Source organism: Carya illinoinensis, chromosome 13 (genome assembly GCF_018687715.1).
Source record: "Carya illinoinensis cultivar Pawnee chromosome 13, C.illinoinensisPawnee_v1, whole genome shotgun sequence".
NCBI classification, from domain to species: domain Eukaryota; kingdom Viridiplantae; phylum Streptophyta; class Magnoliopsida; order Fagales; family Juglandaceae; genus Carya; species Carya illinoinensis.
In genome coordinates this window covers 27,219,540-27,240,218 of record NC_056764.1, presented here as the reverse complement: position 1 = coordinate 27,240,218, position 20,679 = coordinate 27,219,540, and the positions used below count along the sequence as shown (strand labels likewise).

The 20,679-nt window shown below is 38.0% G+C and overlaps 1 protein-coding gene across 1 annotated transcript; it reads left to right on the top strand.

Moving 5' to 3' along the window:
• Positions 1-726: 726 nt before the first annotated feature.
• On the top strand, positions 727-19,233 carry LOC122292210 (histone deacetylase 9). Its single transcript, XM_043100445.1, has 14 exons — positions 727-963; positions 2,204-2,316; positions 2,467-2,584; positions 3,762-3,836; positions 3,927-4,146; positions 13,600-13,663; positions 14,789-14,881; positions 15,015-15,123; positions 15,566-15,615; positions 15,697-15,787; positions 16,512-16,582; positions 16,829-16,927; positions 18,577-18,643; positions 18,805-19,233. The coding sequence occupies exons 1-14, from the start codon at positions 927-929 to the stop codon at positions 18,888-18,890; spliced, it is 1,293 nt and encodes a 430-aa protein (XP_042956379.1). The 5' UTR covers positions 727-926; the 3' UTR covers positions 18,891-19,233.
• The last annotated feature ends 1,446 nt before the right edge of the window (positions 19,234-20,679 follow it).

Below are 20,679 nucleotides of genomic sequence, written 5' to 3'. Positions count from 1 at the left end.
TGGAGTCACAGACTCATAGAGGCGCCGTTGGGGTTGAATGGAAATTTGCAGTAGCTAGGGTTGAATGGAAGTCATGGCAGCCAGAGTTGAATGGAAGTCATGGACTCACGGCGGCTGGGGTCCTTCTTGAGGTCACGGCAACGTTGAAGCTTGAGGAGTGGAGTTTGAGAGTCTAAGAGAGTGAGACAAAGAAGAAAGAAGGTAGGGAAATAACCCTAACTCATGAGTCGTGGCTGATAGAAACGATGCCATTTGGTTGTGACCAAATGATGTTGTCCCCATTTATTTTTTTCTAAAATATTTAAAACAAAACTACATCATTTCATATAAAACAACGTCGTTTTGTGTAAGATATATATAAATATATATATATATATATATAAGTATATGCAGTCAGTCGATTTGGTGGTTTTTTCTTGGGTTGAATCGGAATCAAGTCGATCGACATCGGTTTTCATAATTTCCAACTGTCGGTTGACCGATTCTTTATCGGTGACAATCGATTCTATTGTCCGGCAATCGGTTGTCGTTAGTAAGGGTCGATTTGGCAATTTGGAGTACACCTCTACCTCTCGCTTCCATTCGCACGAGAGAGAGACTTTTATTAAACAATTATGTAATAAAATAATATTATTTTAAATTTTATTTTCATTTTGATTTTTAATTTGATGGCTTTAAATTCAATTAAAAATATTCTTATATTTAAAGTTTTAAATAAATTGTGAATCGGTAGCCCATCACCACTGGGTTAATAAAGATTCAAGAAACTAAAATTGAACGGTTTCTCTCCTCAAATCTATGCGGAAACGAATCCAGCTGATGCATGATCAGCCCTTTCCCCTCGAGCACCGATAATGGCGCAACCCGTATAGCTAATCCATTCTTCTTTGATCGCTCTTCCTTCCTCCACTGGGCTTCTCGCTGAAATGCGTTCCAAGGACAGAATCTCCTACTTTTACGACGGTACTATTCTCTCATCCCTCCTCCTTGATGATATTACTGGCAAGCAAATGTTCAACATTCTTTCTTTCTTTTTTTAATTAAATTCCACCCTTAAACAATATGTAAATATGTACTTCAAACATTCTGCCAAGATATCTATGAAAACCGAAACCCTAGCCTTTCTCTGTAGGCCTGTATATACGATCTTGCTGTCTGTTTGGCTCTGAAGATAAATGTTGAATTGGAGAAGGTGTTGATTTTCTATCCATCTTGAAATCTCTCTTACTTTGATTGAGCCAACCGAACCTGCGCTTAGCTGGGCCGGACGTCACTATTCAGCTAGTTACTTTGATTTATTAACGATGTTACAGTATCCTGGGACTGAATGGCCAGCTGAAGAGGTCGAAATCATTCTTTCTACCATAAATTGAGCAATAATGAACTGTTTCAAGTACATCTAATTGTTTATTTATATGGTTTCCGTGAAGTGAGGCCAGTTTTTCATATTATTGCATATTTTGAGAACCGGAATGAAGGGAAACTTAAGCCTAGACGGATACTTTTGATTGATTTTTTTAGCAACAAGACTAGGGTGTGTTATGTGCGATGAATGTTTTTTGCCCAATGTATATATTTTTAAGTTATCTATGAATGAGCGATTTTGGAGGGTGTCAGTGGACATGAAACTCAGGAGAAGGTTGGCTTTTCTTGAGGTCAATGGTCTTTCAGGATTGCCTCTTGGAAGAACCTTTGAAGGGTTTGGGGGTGTTTGCTCCATCTTTGGCCTTTTTGAGGTAGTTTGGGCCATGACTTCACAAGTGTTCTTATAGCTTATTGGAATGGGCTTTTTGGCAGTCATCAATGTGCATTATTGTGGTAAATGATCTTGTCTTTTTTAATTTAGTGTATTTGGAGGGAGAGAAATGGCCCTAGCTTTGAAGATTGTGAGAAGCCGGTGCTGGACCTCATGACCTAGATTCCAAACACCCAGTACCATTGAAGGGTGGTCCACAATAGTGTCACCTTTTATATGTCTTGTTTCCAGGAATTTTTGGATCTATTTCCTTTCTCTATTTAGGCACATCTCTTGCATGGATCCTTTGTTTTAGTTAACTCCCTTTTTTACTTGGTTAAATTTATCTTATAAAAAAATCTTAGGTTGTGCTATATAATAGAGTTTAACACTCTTATGTTGCAGTCATATTTACAACGAAAGAAATAAGTTGGTTGTAAGGTACTTACATGAAAATGGGTATTACAGGGGATGTGGGTAGCGTTTATTTTGGACCAAACCATCCAATGAAGCCACACCGGCTCTGTATGACCCACCATCTCGTCCTCTCCTACAAGCTCCACCAGAAGATGGAAATATATGTAAGTTACTAAACATAGATTTGCTTTATATAGTAACTAGATTTTTTGTATATTATAATTTTTTTTCTCTTTCTTGTATTGGTGTGGTTGATTCTTTAAGTTTTCTGACAACAATTTTATGGTTTGGACTGTTTTTGTTGTATAATGCAGCGGCCTCACAAGGCATATCCAGTTGAGCTTGCTCAATTCCATTCAGCTGATTATGTTGACTTTTTACACCGGATTACACCTGACACTCAACACATGTTCTCAGATGAATTAGTAAAATGTATGACTTTTTTTTCCTGTGCATTTAGCTCTGTAAGCTATCAATATGTGGTAATATCCATTTATTGTATAACAGTGTTGGAAAAGTAGTCAGTAAATGTCTCAAATCTTTGATAGAAAATTGATTTTAGTGTTTTTGGTCCTTCAAAGATTGAGTAGTGAATTTTGTTATTAAATTCCTAAAACTGTAAGCATTGTGAAGGTCCAGTTTTGACAATAGATATCAAAACTGTGCTCAGCATGGATGGGGAATGGTGGTTCTCAATTCAAACGGTTTAATTGATGGGTTAGCCTTTAAACTAGAAATATCTTCTATGTTGTATTAATCATAAATAAAAGGCTAATAATAATAAAAGTGTTTCTTGCAAAAGAAGCTCATGTAGCTTAGCCGTATTGACTTTTGTCATTCAAACTCAGGTTTAAATTGAAACCAAGCACTCAACCACTGGTTCAGTATGATTTTAATAACTATGGCACATTCAGAAGTGAGTGGTGGCAATAAATTCAAATTATTGAAATTATTTTGACACACTTCAAAGTAGTGATTGGTAAACTTTGGGGTATTTTTTTCTGTATTCAATCTTTCTGGGTTTTAAACTTCGCACATAGTTCTTCTTGGTAACCCGTTTTCCGAGGAAATGGTTTCCAGGATTTTATCTGTGCATAAAGCAAAACAAAGTCCTTTCTGCTTGAGCTTGCTCCTTTTTCGGTCCATGGAGATGTGCTCCAATGTTATTGGATTACATTTTCTTTAAAACCCATGATACCTATCAAAAAAAAATTTAATACATTGCATAGGTACCTTGGTATCTCCATGATTTTAAGTGTTGACTCATTTTAAGTGGGTTGTAGAGTCGCTTGTCAAACAAATAAAAAATAGTGGGTTGCAAAGTTGAATAGTTGTTTCAACTATGACACTATTGGCATGACATTAAAGAAAGTCTATTTTAGTTGTTATATATTTAGTAATTCATCAAATTCTATAATTTACCATTAATTTGAATGTGTTACCCAAAGAGTAACCCACATGTCGTGTGTAAACAATGATAATTTGTACCCTAGTCAATCACTAGATATGGATAAGGGGGCATTAAATACTTATGGCTACAATTTAAATTTATTTTCTTGGTTTGTTTAACTCCTGTATTTTTGCGCTTTTTTTTTTTTTTTTGAACCAGATAATCTTGGAGAAGATTGCCCTGTATTTGAAAACTTGTTTGAGTTTTGTCAAATTTATGCTGGTGGAACTATAGGTAATTATTATTATTTAACCATAGGATTCTTGCTCTAAAAGATTGGATAATGTCTATTGGCCTTGTGTAGCAATTGACATTTGCACGCAGATGCCGCATGCAGATTGAACAATCAACTTTGTGACATTGCTATAAATTGGGCTGGTGGATTACACCATGCAAAGAAGTGTGAGGCATCCGGCTTTTGTTACATCAATGACTTGGTTTTGGGAATCTTGGAGCTTCTAAAACATCATGCCCGTGTTTTGTATATTGATATAGACGTGCATCATGGGGATGGTGTAGAAGAAGCCTTTTATTTCACTGACAGGTAAAATGGTCATCTTATTATGCATTGAATTCGGATTAGGAAACATGCACTAAAAATGCTTTGCAAACCTTGAATTTAGTTAAACTAATCATCGACCAGCGCCATGCGCTGGATCAGCTAAGCTTACTATGCATTGATTGTCTATAATTTCTATCACAAAGAGTCTAAAATGTAAAATTATTCTTATAATTTTGTGGGATAACAATTTGTATATCTCAACAAACATCAAAATTAACTGGTGAGAATACAAAGAGTTCAAAGTAAAATAGATAAGAAATGAGGAAGCCAAAGGAGTAAATAACGAAGAGTCAATAGCTCCACTGAGAGGAATAGTCCTTTTTTCTTTGTTGGAAAAAACTCTCTCTCTCTCTCTCTCTCTCTCTCTCTCTCTCTCTCTCTCTCTCTCTCTCTCTCTCTCTCTCTCTCTCGGTATGACCTTTCATCTTCCATTGCTGGCGCTTCTCGCCGGGGATAATCCTTAATATTTCTTTGCTTCCCTGATTCATGTTCCCTTTTTCTTTTTTCTTCTTTTAGTTTTATCTTTAGTTTGTTGAAGATGGATCGTAGTTTTTGGATTGAAGCTGAGAGGTTTGTGTTTAGTAGGAAAGGTGGTAACTTTTTCTGTATTACTGAGAGGAGCAAGAAGATGCCTAAGTCCTTGGAGGAATGGTTATTTGGATGGCAAAGGTGGTGGAGGACTATCTAAGGTTACCAGGCAATAAAGATTCTTTTCAGACAAAAAGGGAAGGTAATAGAGTTTTTATGGTCCAAAAGTGTCAAAACGCGTTGGGCAAATTTGTGAAGCTGATTGAGTTTGGCATTTTTACGGGGGATGGAATTAGAGTGATTCCTAAAAGGAAAGGGGGTGGTTGGGCAGGTTTTGTGAACTTAATGAGAGAGATGGTTGATTTTAGGAACTCTGTTTTAGTTTCTGAAAATAGAGTTGTCCCAATGAATGGTGGTGGTGAACGGGATTTCAAAAATAAGAAGGTGATTTTTTATACATCTTTGAAAGGTGTTAATCATCATCGTGAAGTTTCTTACCTATTGGCCTTAACAAATCGGAGGCAGGAGAGTTTAGGTCTTCAATAGAATTATGGCATTGGTAAATTTAGGAAGGATGAGTCGGTGTTGGATGGTAACAAAAGGTATGATGTTTTGTGGTGGAAACAGATGGATGGAAGGAAGAATGGTTGGCCTGCTGAGGTCTTGCAGAAAGTTGGAGAAGTTGAAGGGTCTCTGTGGCACGTAAGGGTAGAGTTAGGCGCTGTTTGGATAGTGAAAGTGTTTCATCTCATCTCATCATTATAATTTTTCCAAATTCCCACACAAAATATAATAAAGAATTTAACTTTTTCAAATCCCAAAACAATAATAATATTAAACAATAATATTCTAATAATATTTTATTCAACTTTCAATTTTTATCTAAAACCATCTCATCTTATTTCACTATCCAAACCACATCTTATTTGGTTGGAAGGAGAGGTTGGAGTCATTGTTGAAGAAGGTAGATGAAGGGTTGGGTTTGTTTATGGGTTTGGGCATAAATTCAGCGGATAAGGAAGAAGGAAAAAGGATGAGGGAGTTGTGGAATGGGCTTGAGGGTTTTAAAGTTAAGACAGTCTTGGGTTAAAGCATGGGGTGATGTTTATGGAGTGGTGTTTCATGTGTAAGAAAGCTGGAGAATCGGTGGATCATCTTCTTATTCACTATGATGTGGCAAAAGGGTTATGGGAAGGGGTGTTTAGAAGAATTGGACTGTCCTGGGTTATGTCAAAATCAGTGACAGAAATACTTGCATGCTGGCCTAGAATTCATTCTTGGTCTCAAGTTGTAGCGGCGTGGAAGATGATTCCTTTGTGTGTTATGTAGTGTATCTAGATAGAAAGGAATGAGAGGTGTTTTAATGATAGGGAACGTTCTGTGGATGATCTCTGGAAATTTTTTATGTTTTCCTTGTTTTCTTGGTTTTCAGCCATTGTTCTTAATGGTGGGGCAGTCCATGAGTTTTTGTTTTCGTTGTTTTAGTACTTGAATGTTCTTAGGTGTTTCTTTTGTATACTTTCTGTGTACATGGGCTTCGCCTATTTCATTTGTTGAATAAAATTTTTACTTATAAAAAAAAAAAAAAAAAAAAAAAAGTTAAGACAGCAGTTGGGCCAGATTGAGGCCCAGCAAACAGGCTTGGTCATTGGAGGGCGAAGCCTTTATGTGAAATACAGGGCTCCAAAAGCCCAAGGGGAGTGGAGGCCCAACCCAAGGGCTTGGTGGCTCCAACAGGCACTTCAATGTCACAAACAGGGTCATTTGTGGCATGCAAGTCTTCGAGAGGCTCTCCGGGGAAGGCTTATCCTACGAAAACTCTTCATTTACTTAGATCTGAGAAACAAAATTTTGAGGCCCAGATTAAAACCTCGACGGCATAGGAGGTTGCAATTTCTTCACAGAAAGGGACGACGATGGTAGTTGATCCCTCTAAGGGTACTTAGGTGGTGAGTTCAACTTCGACGAAGGGGAGTTTATTGCCTTCCTCTGAGCCTTAGGTTTTGATGGGAGATTCTCATCTCAATGTTGGGAGGTTCTCTTCTCAGCCGTTACTGATTCCTATTGAGCTATGCTTTGGTGGCACTTAGAGGGCTTTAGAGGGGATGGAAGTGGTGGAGGGAGATGTGGAAATGAGTGGTAATGTCACAAGGTCCATTGAGGAGTTTGTTTTTGGGGTACGTTGCACCCAGAGGTTTAACTTTGAGTTGCAAATGGTTCTTGGAGGGGAGGAGGAAGTAGAGGCAAGTGAGTCAGGAGAGCTAAGGAGTCTGATGAAGAAATGGACCCGGATCCGTTGTGTTTTATCCTTCCTGAAACTGATTGGCCCAATTTTTCATCTGATTGGGTGATGAGGAAAGTGGATGAAATCAAGGATTGTGTGGGAATCTCGTGTCGGATTTGAGGAGCAATTTAGAGCACTTCTAATAGCTATAGAGGCTAGTCAACCGTCATTGGCTAGATCCGCTCTAAAGAAAGAGAGGGAATTGAAGAGGTTATCGTGCTCTATTAATTATAATATAAAAGGAGGAAGTGCCTTTAGAGATAAAGGCAAGGAGAGGTTATTTATAGTCACCAATGAAACCAACAATCATCTCTTGGAATGTGAGGGAGCTGAATGACTTTAGAAAACATCTTCAAGTAAAGAATATGATTCGAAAGTGGAGTGCTGATGTTATTTGTTTCCACGAAACCAAGCTGAAGTTGGTTAATCAAACAATTGTGAACAGTTTATGGAGCTGTCAATGTGTGGGATGGGTTGAATTAGTTTCGAAAGGGGCTTCGGGTGGTATTATTGTTATGTGGGATAGGAGGTTAGTGGAGATGATAGATCATTATGTGCGAGAGTTTATGGTTGCTTGCTGATTCAAAAATGTGGATGATGGATTTGAATGGGCTTTTGCGGGGATTTATGGTCCTAATGTGGATTATAGGAGTATTTTATGGGATGAAATGGCGGGTGTTTGCTGCTGTTGGGATGTTCCTTGGTGTTTTAGAGGGGGATTTCAACATTACATGGTTCCCTAGCAAGCGAGTGGGGGATAATTATTTCTCACATGCCATGAATGCTTTTTCAGATCTGATTTTTTAGCTTGGTTTGATCAATTTACCACTGGTTGGTGGGGAGTTTACATGGTCCAATGGAAGGGATGGTCTAGGTTGGACATATTTCGGGTTTCAGTATTTTGGGAGGTTCGTTTTCCTGATTTGAGGTAGAAAAGGTTACCGAGAATGTGTTTTGACCATTATCCTATTATGGCAGAGAGTAGGGGCATTTTGGGCTAAGGTATTTTAAATTTGAAAATATGTGGTTGGAGGCTGAGGGTTTTGTGGATGGGGTGAGGTCATGGTGGTCTTTGTACTCTTTTCTGGTACTCCGAGCTTTGTACTGGCTGGTAAACGTAAAGCATTAAAAACAGATTTGAAGAAGTGGAATGTTGAGGAGTTTGGGAACATGGAAAATAAAAGGAAACTTTTGTTGCAGCGGGTTTTGAGGTGGGAAATGAGGAACGGAATAGCATTAAATTATCTCATTTTCTTTTTGATTATGACACTTTGATTTTCAGGGAGCCCAACCAAGAACATATTCGAACTTTAAGAGACTTGCTGTTATGTTTTGAAGATGTATTGGGTCTAAGGATTAACCTAAACAAGTCTGAAATTGTACATTTGGGTGCCGTAGGCAATATTTCAGATTTGGCTAATATTTTGAAGTGTAAGATTTCTTCATTGCCACTAAAGTATCTTCGTCTTCCCTTGGGTGCTTCTTACAAATCTGTTTTGATATGGGATGGGGTGATTGAGAAGATCGAGAGAAGGTTAGCTGGATGGAAAAAGTTATATTTGTCTAAATGGGGAAGAATTACTTTGATAAACAGTACGTTGTTTAATCTTCCTATGTATTTTCTTTCACTTTTCCTTTGCCGGCTAGGGTGGTAAGAAGAATTGAGAAATTTGTCGTAATTTCTTATAGGAAGGAATAGGAGAGGAAAATAAGTTTCATTTGATTAGCTGGAACAAGGTTTGTTAACCGGTTTCTTGTGGAGGATTGGGGGTGAGAAATTTGAGGTTGTTTAATAAAGCACTTCTTGGAAAATGACTTTGGAGATATCATGAAGAGAGAGATGCTTTATGGAAGAATGTTGTTGCTGTTAAATATGGGATTGGGTGGGGGGGATTGGTGTTCTAATGAAGTTAGCGTATGGGGTGATTTTCTGGAAGTTTATTAGGAAAGATTGGGGGGATTTTTCTTTCTTTCTTTCTATGTCAAGGAACCTGTCCAAGGCAGGGCCCTTCAGACCCACCCCTGCAAAATAAACCCCAGTCCTGTACACCGCTCCCTCGGAAGTTTCCTTACACGGAACTAGTTAAATTACTTGCTTTTCACCAGGGGGTGTGGCCCCAAATGATTGTTTGCACCCATGAGATGTTAAACCTTGGACCTTGAGGGGAGTGATACCCCAAGACCAAGGCCTTCACCACTTGGGTGGGGTAGTTTTCTAAACATATTAAATTTAAGGTGGGGGAAGGGAAGCGGATTCTCTTTTGGCATGACATTTGGTGTTGGGAATCAGTTTTCAAATAAGATTTTCCATCTCTTTATAAGATTGCAAGGGATCAAAATGTTGTTATGGCAGATTATCTTCAATGTACGGATAATAATATTCTATGGAATGTTGACTTTATTAGAGATGCAAATGACTGGGAAGTGAATGTTGTTTCAGGTTTTTTGGAAAAAGAATTTATAATTCAAAAGTGATGCAGGGAAGAGAGGACGGGCTATTGTGGGACCACGCTGGAAATTTCAGGTTTTTAGTTAGTTCTTTTTATAAGGTGCTTAATTGTCATTTTGGCTGTGTATTCCCTTGGAAAAGCATTTGGAGAGTGAAGTTACCTACTAAGGTGGCGTTCTTCAATAGGGTGGTTGCTCTAGGGAAAGTATCGACCACAGATAACCTTAGAAAACATGGTTTGTGAATAGCTGATTGGTGTGTCATATGCAAGGATGGTGAATCTGTAAATCATCTTTTTTTAGATTGTGAGGTGGCAAAGTCTTTGTGGAATGAGGTTATTGGTCGGACATGTTTATATTGGGTGATGCCTAAGGAAGTTGTGGATCTTCTTGCATGTTGCTGTGGTTTTGAGTCAAGGAAATGTGTAGTTGCCAGATGGAGAATGATTCTTTTGTGTTTAATGTGGTGTCTATGGCTGGAAAGGAATGGGAGATGTTTTGAAGAGTGTTCTTTTGAAGATCTTTGGAATTTTTTCTTTTCTACTTTGAGTTTGTGGGCTAAGTGATGATAATGTACTGAATCTGTTTTTATTTTAGTTTTCCTGCTTTCTAGAGTGTAGAAGGTATTTCCTTTGTATACATCGTCTGTCTTGGTAATAAAATTTCTTATTAATTATCAAAATATATATATATTTAGAAGAGTTAAAGTGGTTGGGAAGCGTAAGAGACAAATAATGAGAAATTAATAACCACTATAAAATGAAAAGTTTTTTCTCCTCTCTATTATATTAGTAATCATATTTAGTAGGAAACTTTTCGTCTTGAAATGTTTTTTAAAAATCTTAATGTCAAAAAATAGTGTGGGTTTATTGTGGTAATTAAACAATACAATGAATAGTCTTTTTAGCATTTAAGTGTTGGGATAGGTCACTAAATTAAAATAAAATAATGAGATGGCTCAATAGAATACAAAGAAGATACTTCAAAAATTATATAGGTAATAGATGATCAGTTTACATATTGTAGCTCACTGCTCATGGCTAACGATACTAACTCATTAGGCTTTCTTTGAATGTTGATGAAGCGATACATGATGTAATTCCCTGTCTTCTAGGGTTACACATGATTGAGCGTAACTCTCAATCTTCATTGGCTTCGGTGCGACACATGATTAGTCGTTGATTGTGTTAATATATGCTTTCCTAGCTTGTAATAAGGTGTTTTCTCTTGTATAATTTCTATGTACATGGGCCATGCCTAATCACTTGGTTTAATAAAGTTTTTTTTTTACTTTAAAAAAATATATATGCTGATATGTCTGGATGTTGCTTTTTTTTTTCCTAAGCAAGCATATTGTAGATATATTTAATAGTTATCCTTCTAGGGTTACACATGATTGAGCGTAACTCTCAATCTTCATTGGCTTTGGTGCGACACATGATTAGTCGTTGATTGTGTTAATATATGCTTTCCTAGCTTGTAATAAGGTGTTTTCTCTTGTATAATTTCTATGTACTTGGTTTAATATATGCCTAATCACTTGGTTTAATAAATTTTTTTTTTTTTTTTTACTTTAAAAATATATATATGCTGATAGAGGTGAAAACCGACCTCATCGGCACAGTTTTTGGATAAAACCGACGCCGACTGACGAGGTGAGATTAGCCGGAGCAACCAACCATAACTGGTCAATGGGGAGGGGGAAAACCGTCTGTATCTACTCCGGCGGTTTACGGTCGGTTCTCGGTTCCTCTAGCGGCGCTGGTTCTCAGAGAGAGTAGAGAGAGAGAGTTATAGAGGAGAGAGAGAGAGAGAGGATGTGAAACCCAGGTGAATCGGGGAAGAAGAAGAAGGAAGAAGAAGATCAAAACGACGCCGTTTGGTTTTAAATCCAACGGCGTCGTTCTACTTTTTTTTTTTTTCCTTTTTGATAGATAAAACAACGTTGTTTGCTTTAATACAGACGGCGTCGTTTACATGTGTTTTACAACTAATAGCATCAAACTAAGTGGAATGGCGTCGTTTTATATAGGTATAAATTAAAAAAAATATATATGTATATGTGGTCGGCCGGTTTAGTGGTTTGAGCCGGCCTCAAACCGCGACCGAACTAACGGAAGTCGGTTTTGTTAATTTTCTGCCACCTGCCGACCGGTTCCCTGGCGGTTCCGGCCGGTCTATGTCGGTCACAACCGATTTGTCGGTTTCTTGTACAGCCCTATATGTTGATATGTCTGGATGTTGCTTTTTTTTTTTCCCTTTTTTTTCCCCCCCTAAGCAAGCATATTGTAGATATATTTAACAGTTATAGGATATAATAGTCAATAGGATGGGAGGCCCCAACATTCATTCCAAATAAGGAAATGCAACACCAGAAATAAAAATAAAGAAAGAGGGATCTGGGGCCAATGACTAGACCCCCACCCATTTCCTACAAGGGGAAGCCGCTTGAAACAGTTTTGATAGTCTGATAAACGAACTATAATACTACTATTGGAAGTTGTAGTGAAGTGAGTTGTGCTGCATTTCGTTGGTCTAGACTGGCTGTAGGAGATTTCCACTGGCTCTTTCCCACAATTCTTAGTTAGGAGAAGCAAAAACATAGAAAGATAGCAAACAAGAGATGCACCGAATTGCTAGAAGATGATCGCCAGGGACGGCAGCAATGCTTGGCCTTCACGCGCCATTCTAGGAGATTGGAGATTGGTCAGATCTGAGATCGCTGGCCCCAAAAATGCCACGCGTGGCAGCAACAAACACTCCGGTTTGGCCGCGCATGGATCTCATGCGCGATTTGAGCTTTGCATGTGACACGCGCTACTCCATTTGACATTCTGCTTTGGCCGTCTGAAGGATCGGTGGTTGGGGAGTCTTGTAGTGGGGCGCGTGGCGGTCGTGGGGAGCTGGAAAGCAGCAGACTGGTGCTTCTCCTTGCCATGGACGGAAAACACAATAAAAATCAGGAAAAAATGGCTGGACAGCTTCTAGACAGGCCACGAGGGGAGGGAAGGAGGCCTCTCTAGGCAGAGAAGATGAGATCTTTGGGTTTTTGGTTGAGAGCAAAATTGCCTGGAGAGAGAAAAGAAAGTTACAGTTTATTATATATCGGTTTTGTTTGGATGTTGCTTTGCTCTGCAAACAATTGTATTATGATGTTAAAAATGTATGTAATTGGAGGAAATTAACTTCAATCATGGTGGTGAAAACCACTACTTTACACCCTCTAATAAAGACATGACACACCACGCTGGGTAGGGTGGGCAGACCAACAACACGCAGCGGTGAATCTACACAACAGCCACCCTGTGCACTGTGGCCGCCCTGGCTTTAGGGTTGCCAGATCCACCCCTTCTGGGATGGTCTACCGCCTCCCCCACAGTGGTTCAGCCATTCCCTTGGGTGGTTCTAAATTCATCTTGTTTTGCAATCTGTTGTGTCTTTTTAAAAAAAAAAAACGTAGAACCTTTATTTGTCAACTTATGGTAGGGGCTCTCCAATTGGAGATGGCTTGTGAGCAATTGCTTGGCTAACTAGAATTCTGCTTGAAACCAGCAACTTGTTTGCATATATGGGCCCAGCACGGTTGGAGGTAGTCAGACACTAGCAGATTTTGAGATCATTCTTACTAATTTTATATATTTCTATGGTAGTACCTTCATTTTGTGCACTTGGCCACCTCCACCTCCAAGTTATTATGATCCAACATCTGAACCCTGCAAGGGGTTCTTTCAGTTCCGCACCTGGTCCAAAATTATGTTAGTTGTCTTGGGCTATGCCTTTTCTAATCAATAAAATTTTACTATTTCTTCTCAAAAATAAAAAATTATGTTAGTTGTGACTCTTTTACTCGTGTAAGTTGTATATCCTCGAGTCCTTTTACTGATAAAAAGAAAAATATGTATCCTCAAGTCTAGCAATCAATAAATTATGCAGTTATTCATTTTTTTAAATGTTTTCGAGAATAAAGAGTGCTGATCTTCAATCACACCAGTTTAGTGGGTTACCACAGAAAACAATTTATATTGTCCTTTTATTTTTCAAGTCCTTCAAAATTTTATCGAAGATAAAAGTGTTGGTTGGTATTTGTGGCTAATCAAGTAGATCGCGTCGAATAGTCTTAGTAATGTCATCATGCTTTTTATACTCGACTAAGTCTGTGAAGTTGGACATGACAGGGTGATGACTGTTAGTTTTCACAAGTATGGGGATATGTTTTTTCCAGGAACTGGTGATGTTAAGGTGATTCTTTAATGCTTTATTATTTTGATTTTGGTGTATTAATTAGTTAATATCATTTTTTAATTTGAGCTCAGCAGTTTTCGTTTGTATTAAGGTGCATTAAGCCAGCCATTTTCAAGAAATTTCTACTTCGTGCTCAGTTGTTTGCTCTACACACACACACATTTACATCCTGTTAAGACTCTCTACCTAATTTTGTTCAAAATAATTATTGAAGATTTTGTTGTATGTTTTCTGTTTCAACTGTTATAGAATCTACTTACCAAAAAAACAAAAAAACAAAAAACTGTTATAGAATCTGAGCATGGTGATCATAATTTGTTTTGTAAATACTGACATCAACTACCCTTCTATTGATTTTCTTTAAACTTAAATAGTTGCCTTACTAATGTTTCTAGTCAGCTCTAATCCATTTCATTGCCTATATGCCTCATGTAAGTGTCAGCAATAATGTAGTCGGATCTAATGAAGAAACTGAAGTCCTAGTTGAAACTTAAAATTCTCTCAACAAGTTCTTTTTATGGGGAGATTAATATTCATGCATGTATGCAATTTATGTAAATATAACTTCCGAAACACCTACAGTCAAAGAGAACATCAAAGTAATGATTTAGTTTCGCTTGACTTAGCAAATCATCTGTTACTCTCACAATGGGCATATAAACCTGCACTTTACCATCTGACTGGTGCCTGTCAAGTGTCCAAATTATCTATTCTCTGCTTTGCCCGAGAGAGCACAGGCGGTTGTCATTACAGTTGAACATATAAAAGCTCTAAGAGTTGCAGTGGCAGGTTTCAGTCGATGCCTTTTTTAGCTGTGATGGGATGTTTACTGGATTATATACAGAAGTGTATGGGTGAGCATGCAAACCATTTACTGGATTGCTTAACCTTCAAAGGATCCAGGGAGCGGTTTGCATGCTCACCCGGTGGTATTCCAGATCTCATTTTTTTTTAATATGTAAAACTTTGTCAATGATCCAATAACGTGCTTCCAAGTACACAGGACATATACCTGAGAAAACAGTAGCCAAGAACATGATAATAGCACGGAATCATTGGAATATGGGTATCCTATATTTTTGAATTCTAAGTGGTTTTAATTGCCATTATTTTGTACTGAAGGAAACAGGAGAAAGAGAAGGCAAGTATTATGCCATAAATGTCCCACTCAAGGATGGAATAGATGACACTAGCTTCACTAGACTTTTTAAAAGTGTAAGTACTGGAAATAAACAACTAAGTTGGATTGATTTCTTTTGCTTATCAAAAAAAAGAGTTAGATTGATGTCTTTATCTCTGGTTTATCATGCCAGGAGTAAACTTTTGCTTGTAAACTTTGATGTTGTAGATTATTTCCAAGGTTGTTGAAACATATGTCCCAGGTGTGATAGTTCTGCAATGCGGGGCAGATTCGCTTGCTGGGGACCGCTTGGGCTGCTTCAATCTCTCCATTGATGGTGCATACTCCTTGTAATTAAACGTTTTTCTCCATGCTTGTCATGATATGTCAAATATAGGCATTTTTCTCCACTTCCCCCCTTTTTTTGTATCGGTAATCAAAGTATTTTATTCATAAAAGTAGGCAAAACCCAAGTATACAGGGAGTATACATGACAAAAACCTAACTAGAGTTTGCAACTGATAGTAAAAAGTCGTGGACGCTTAGTCCATTACAAACAATGGCCCCCACCCATGAGAACAATGTTTTAAAGGAAAAGACTTTCAGCTCCACCATTGTCTTCTCGCAGTTTTTGAAGCTTCTAACATTTCGTTCCTGCCATATACACCAACACATTTCCCCTTTTACTTCTTGTTTAGATCACTTTTGAATTAGTTCCTAATGTCTTCACTTTGATTGTAAAGTTTACTCTGTGTATGGCATCATGATGCTTCTTACAGGGCATGCCGAATGCGTTAGGTTTGTCAAGAAATTTAATTTGCCATTACTGGTATGTTTCTATTTCCCCAATAATATTCACAGTCTGTTAGCATCATACATCAGAGCTACAGGGAGAAACTTCTTAGTGCAGGTAACTGGAGGTGGGGGATATACAAAAGAGAATGTTGCTCGATGTTGGGCTGTGGAAACCGGAGTTCTTCTTGATACAGAACTTCCCAATGGTATGTTAATTTGATGCTCTTTTGTGATTTGCATGTATCCCATGATTCTCTGAATATGCTTCATGTTTTTTTAATTATCAGTAAGCATCATTGTGGCCAGTCCAATTGATTCTTTGTTGGGGTTATGATTGATTATGCTTACAGAATCTCAGCTCCAAAAAGCCACATAGAATGCTGAATTTTACCAACATTCTTTTTCGAATAATGCATGGATAAGGGGGAAAGGACAAGCAACATGTTCTTGATATTGTATTTGATTTAGCATAAGCATTTAGGTAAATTGCATTGTTCACATTACCTCGCTTGAAATGTGCAACTGTGTTTAGTTGGTCTTCTGACACTGGTTTTAAAGCCCTTGTCCTTCAATAAGCGTTGTCTTCTGTTTCACACTGAACATGAAAAAATGGGTGGTGGGGAGATTTGGAATGACACGCTTTATATGCAATTGGCAAAACATTAGTTTTCTCTATCTTCACTCTTTTATTAGGCTTTCTCAATGTACAGTAGACACAAGTTGTAACCCGTTCTCTGTCTGCCATTCTACATCTAAAATAATGATCCTTTATTTTCATATTTATGCACATAATTCTAGCTTTTGCATATGCACTATGCTTTCTGATTATGATGCACGTTGTGCATTTTTTTTTTTCCCTTGTTATAATTGATTTTCTGTTTCCCTGCATTTGTAGTGTAAGTTTCATTTATCAATTCATCTTTCTTGCAGAGATCCCTGACAACGAGTATATTAAATATTTTTCTCCAGAATACTCCTTGAGGATTCCAAGTGGGCACATAGTATGTAATTTCTCAGAAAGCTTGTGTTAGTGGTGCATTTAATTTGATTCCATGCCCCGGTTCTGGAACATGGGAACTAATAAGTTTTTCATGGGTGGATTGGTCATATCTGAGGTTCATTTGCAGTGTGCAACATATATTCTCAGCATTAACGTCTCTCTCTCTCTCTCTCTCTCTCTCTCTCTCTCTCTCTCTCTCTCTCTCTCTCTCTCTCTCTCTCTCTTTTTCCTTGCATTGATTGAACAGGAAAACTTAAATAGTAAATCATACCTTGGCACAATAAAAGCGCAAGTCTTTGAAAATCTTCAAAGCATCCAACATGCTCCTGGTGTACAAATGCAAGAGGTGAGTAGAATGCAAATGTTGCCAAGTCCTCGTTTTTATGAAGTGAAATTCATTATAAGGTTTAGTTAGGCCTTCGCTTACTTTGCTTTGCTGTACTGTTGGTCGGCCTTTAATGACTAAAGTTAAGTTGAATGGCATAATTATGCTATAGGTATGCTGGTTATCTGGTATTCACTGTGATATGTCCTCTGACTTTAGAATCACTTGGTGGATTCCCTCGGGGATAGCCATTGCCTCAGAAATTAGCCTAGAGATCTGGTTTCTATATTCAGAGCCAAAAATGCTTTTGTTGAGTTTCAACCTTCGTGAGTTTTCCATTGTGAAGTTTACATGGAGGTTCTGCTGCACTCAAAGAGAAGTGTTGTTTTGTCTTTGCATCTCAATTCATATTTACGCCATAACAATAATAGTCATAACCCCGAGGGGTAGCTCAATTGGTCAGGCCTTGGGTTTGCTCCTCAATGGTCACTAGTTCGAGTCCCCTCAGGCCACTGGAGGATTTACCTGGTCGTTAACTTCAGGACCCCTTGGGATTAGTCGAGGTGCGCGTAAACTGGCCCGGACACCCAAGGTTATCAAAATAATAATAATAATAATAATAATAATAATAATAATAATAGTCATGAATGATTTAAATATGTAGTTGCTTAAATTGGTGAGCCATTAAGAATGATTTTATATACAATCCAGAGTTGATGCTGTTCGAATTGTGGAATAAATTAGGAAAAAAAACTATTTGCTGCAATGTGAAACACAAAGGACCTATTGTCTGTATGAGACGGTCCAAAATTGTGGGAACATGTTAAATTGCATGGTTTAATAGCCCATCAGATCCTTGGTGCAGTGTAATGGTGATATTTTTGGTGTAATACTTTTTTATAATATGGAAGATGTAACATGTATCTTAACCCCTAGGGGTTGGCTCAAGTGATAAAGGTCTTGGGCTTGGAGATATGCTCCCTCCAGGTCTAAGGTTCAAATCCCCTTGAGTGCAAACAATCTCTAGGAGTCATCGGATTAGAGGATTTTTCCCTTGAATTACCCAAGGTGCAATTGCGGAAAACTCCTTGCCAAGGGCCTGTGCACCCCTGGGATTAGTCGGGACACCATTTTTGGACACCCAGCACCAATAAAAAAAAAAAAAAACAAGAAGACAACATGTATCTCAAACAACCTCTTCTTACCCTAACATCTTTCAGCTAACCTAGCCTCCTCTGTTCCTTGGACCAACAAGGGGCAGTACAGGAATATTACTTGTTTTGCATCGACTATGCCTTTCAGCCCAAGCTATACATCCTAATTAGCAATAAGTTGTAATGTACATTCTAGAATACCAAATAGGTTTTAATGTGTACCCTCCATTAAGATATACACATAAAGATTGTCACAATCTATTTTTTTCGTTCATTTTAATGGTTACCTTGAATGAGGGTGCACATTGAAACCTATTGGTAGTTTAAGGTGTGCATTTCAATTTTCTGCAGTTTCAAATGCACATTCAAAATGATTGGTAATTGGGGTGCAAGGTTGTAATATTTTTTCCATTTATTTTTCAGCTCTTTGATGGCAGACTATTAGTTGACTTGGCAGATTAATAATGAATGGCAGTAACTAGGTTATTGGACTGAGCAATGCTTTTTCTGTTGCAGGTTCCACCCGACTTTTACATTCCTGACTTTGATGAAGATGAGCAAAACCCTGATGAGCGCATGGATCGTAAGTAAATCAAGAAATCAGATGCATCCTAGTGGCTCTAAGCATGCTCCAGTCATCAAACACTTTTATTTTTATTTTTTTGACTTGAATTAGAACGAAAATTTTCTTTCAGCTTGTTATGTTTGTCATTCGATTGATTATTTTTTTCATTTTCTTTTCAGAACACACTCAAGACAAGCAGATCCAACGTGATGATGAATATTACGAAGGAGACCATGATAACGATCAGAATATGGAGGATGTATAAATTGCCTTTGCTTTGACCCATAATAGGGCCTATTAGAGATTGTTTGAGAACTCATGCATGTAAAATTGTACCTTGGAGCTGTGATAGCGAACTTTTTCCCAGATAGCCTCTGTCAAAATTCATTTAGTAATTGGCTGCTAGCAGATTTCCTTTAGCTAGTTGTTTAGTTAGAAAGGAGTTTACAAACTGATGTGTATTGTTGTAACATTTTAAATCTACTTTATAGTAAAAGGAGCTTGTACAATCTGTTTGCAAGCTTTCTAGATTTGTTTGCGAGCCTAGCACTTCTCTTGTTGGATTGGGTTTTGCAATGAAATGATTGAGGCCGATTGATGTTTCTTGATGGACTTGTATTTGCTTGATGAATTGGATTTCACCTGCACAATGAATTTGTTGGAACTAGTTCAGCATAAATTATGAGATATAATGATAACAGAGCCCCTTCGGACCGGTCGGGCTGTTCTTCTCATAATAACAGTCAATAAGAACAAGCCACATCAGTAAGTCTACCCAAAGCAAGTTGAAGCTTATCACACCAGATCATTCAGAGACCCCTATCACACTCGATGGAAAGAATCCTTCAGCAGCCCTCTATCATTCAAGCTGCTGCAGGAGTACATTTCAAATATCACCATCGTCGGTCACCTTCATCATCGTCCGTCACCATTTGTCCGTTACCTCCATCCCCTCAGCCAATGCATGTTAATATTTCAATTTCAGTCTCTTTCCTATGGGTCTGTTTTGCCACCGTTGCCTTTATCACACAAGATCTTTCAATTTCTCTCTCTGTAATTTTGGTTGCAAGGTCCCTACTGTTGCTATTGATTTTTGATTTACTCCAGCACCTTGCTATACATGAGCATTTGCATACAATGAAAAGAAATTCAGGGATGGTTCATGAATCTTGCCGTCATCTTGCCGTCTTTGCATCTGCTCCTTTAGTTCCAAGACTAAAAAAAAAAAAAACTCACTTTATAAATATCATTAATTAAATGAAGAAAAAGCTAAGTTTTTCATCCATTTTTTTGTCAGAATATGTCAATGAACAACAACACCACCATAGCTGCTACTTCTTCTTTACCAACATCGAGATCTTGGTCTTTGTCTTCCCTGTCTTTTTTTTTTTTTTCTTTTTTTTCACCAAATTCATTTTTAGACTCTGAATCATTGCTGTTTACAAGTTCGTATTGCAATATCTTTTGTTACTCTTTGTATGTTTCAAAGGACTTGAATGCTTTATGTTTGGGTTTGGATCTTTTTCTTTTTCAACATGTTCCGGGATTTCGTGAAACCCATCCATATTTCGTGTGATTTCAGGGCAAAATCCCCAGAAAATTCTTGGTAAAATGGAATTGAAGCTTTCCAGTTTCTGTTTTTACCCTTGGTTTTATTTAAAGTTTTGACTTTGTCTAGGTTTCTACCAAAATTTAGAGGAGATAGGGCTCCGATTTCTCGTCGATGAAGACCTCAGGTGGGCGAGGGGCTGGGATGGGCCACTAGGCATCAAGTTGAGAGGGAGACGAAGGGATGCGAGGGTGAAAGGGGGAGATCTGAGTGTGAGAGGGGATTAAGATTTGTTGTAGTGCAGCTCCATTGTAGTTTAAATGGGAAGTCTGTGGCATCAATTGATTGGGAAGCTGCTTTTTTATATAAGTCGGTCAGACGGGTTATAAGATTATCTCTAATGATAATGGTCAATGTACGATTCAAATTGATGACATCTCTAATGATAATGGTCAATGTACGATTCAAATTGATGACTTCCTATGTTATGTTAGATTTATTTTAC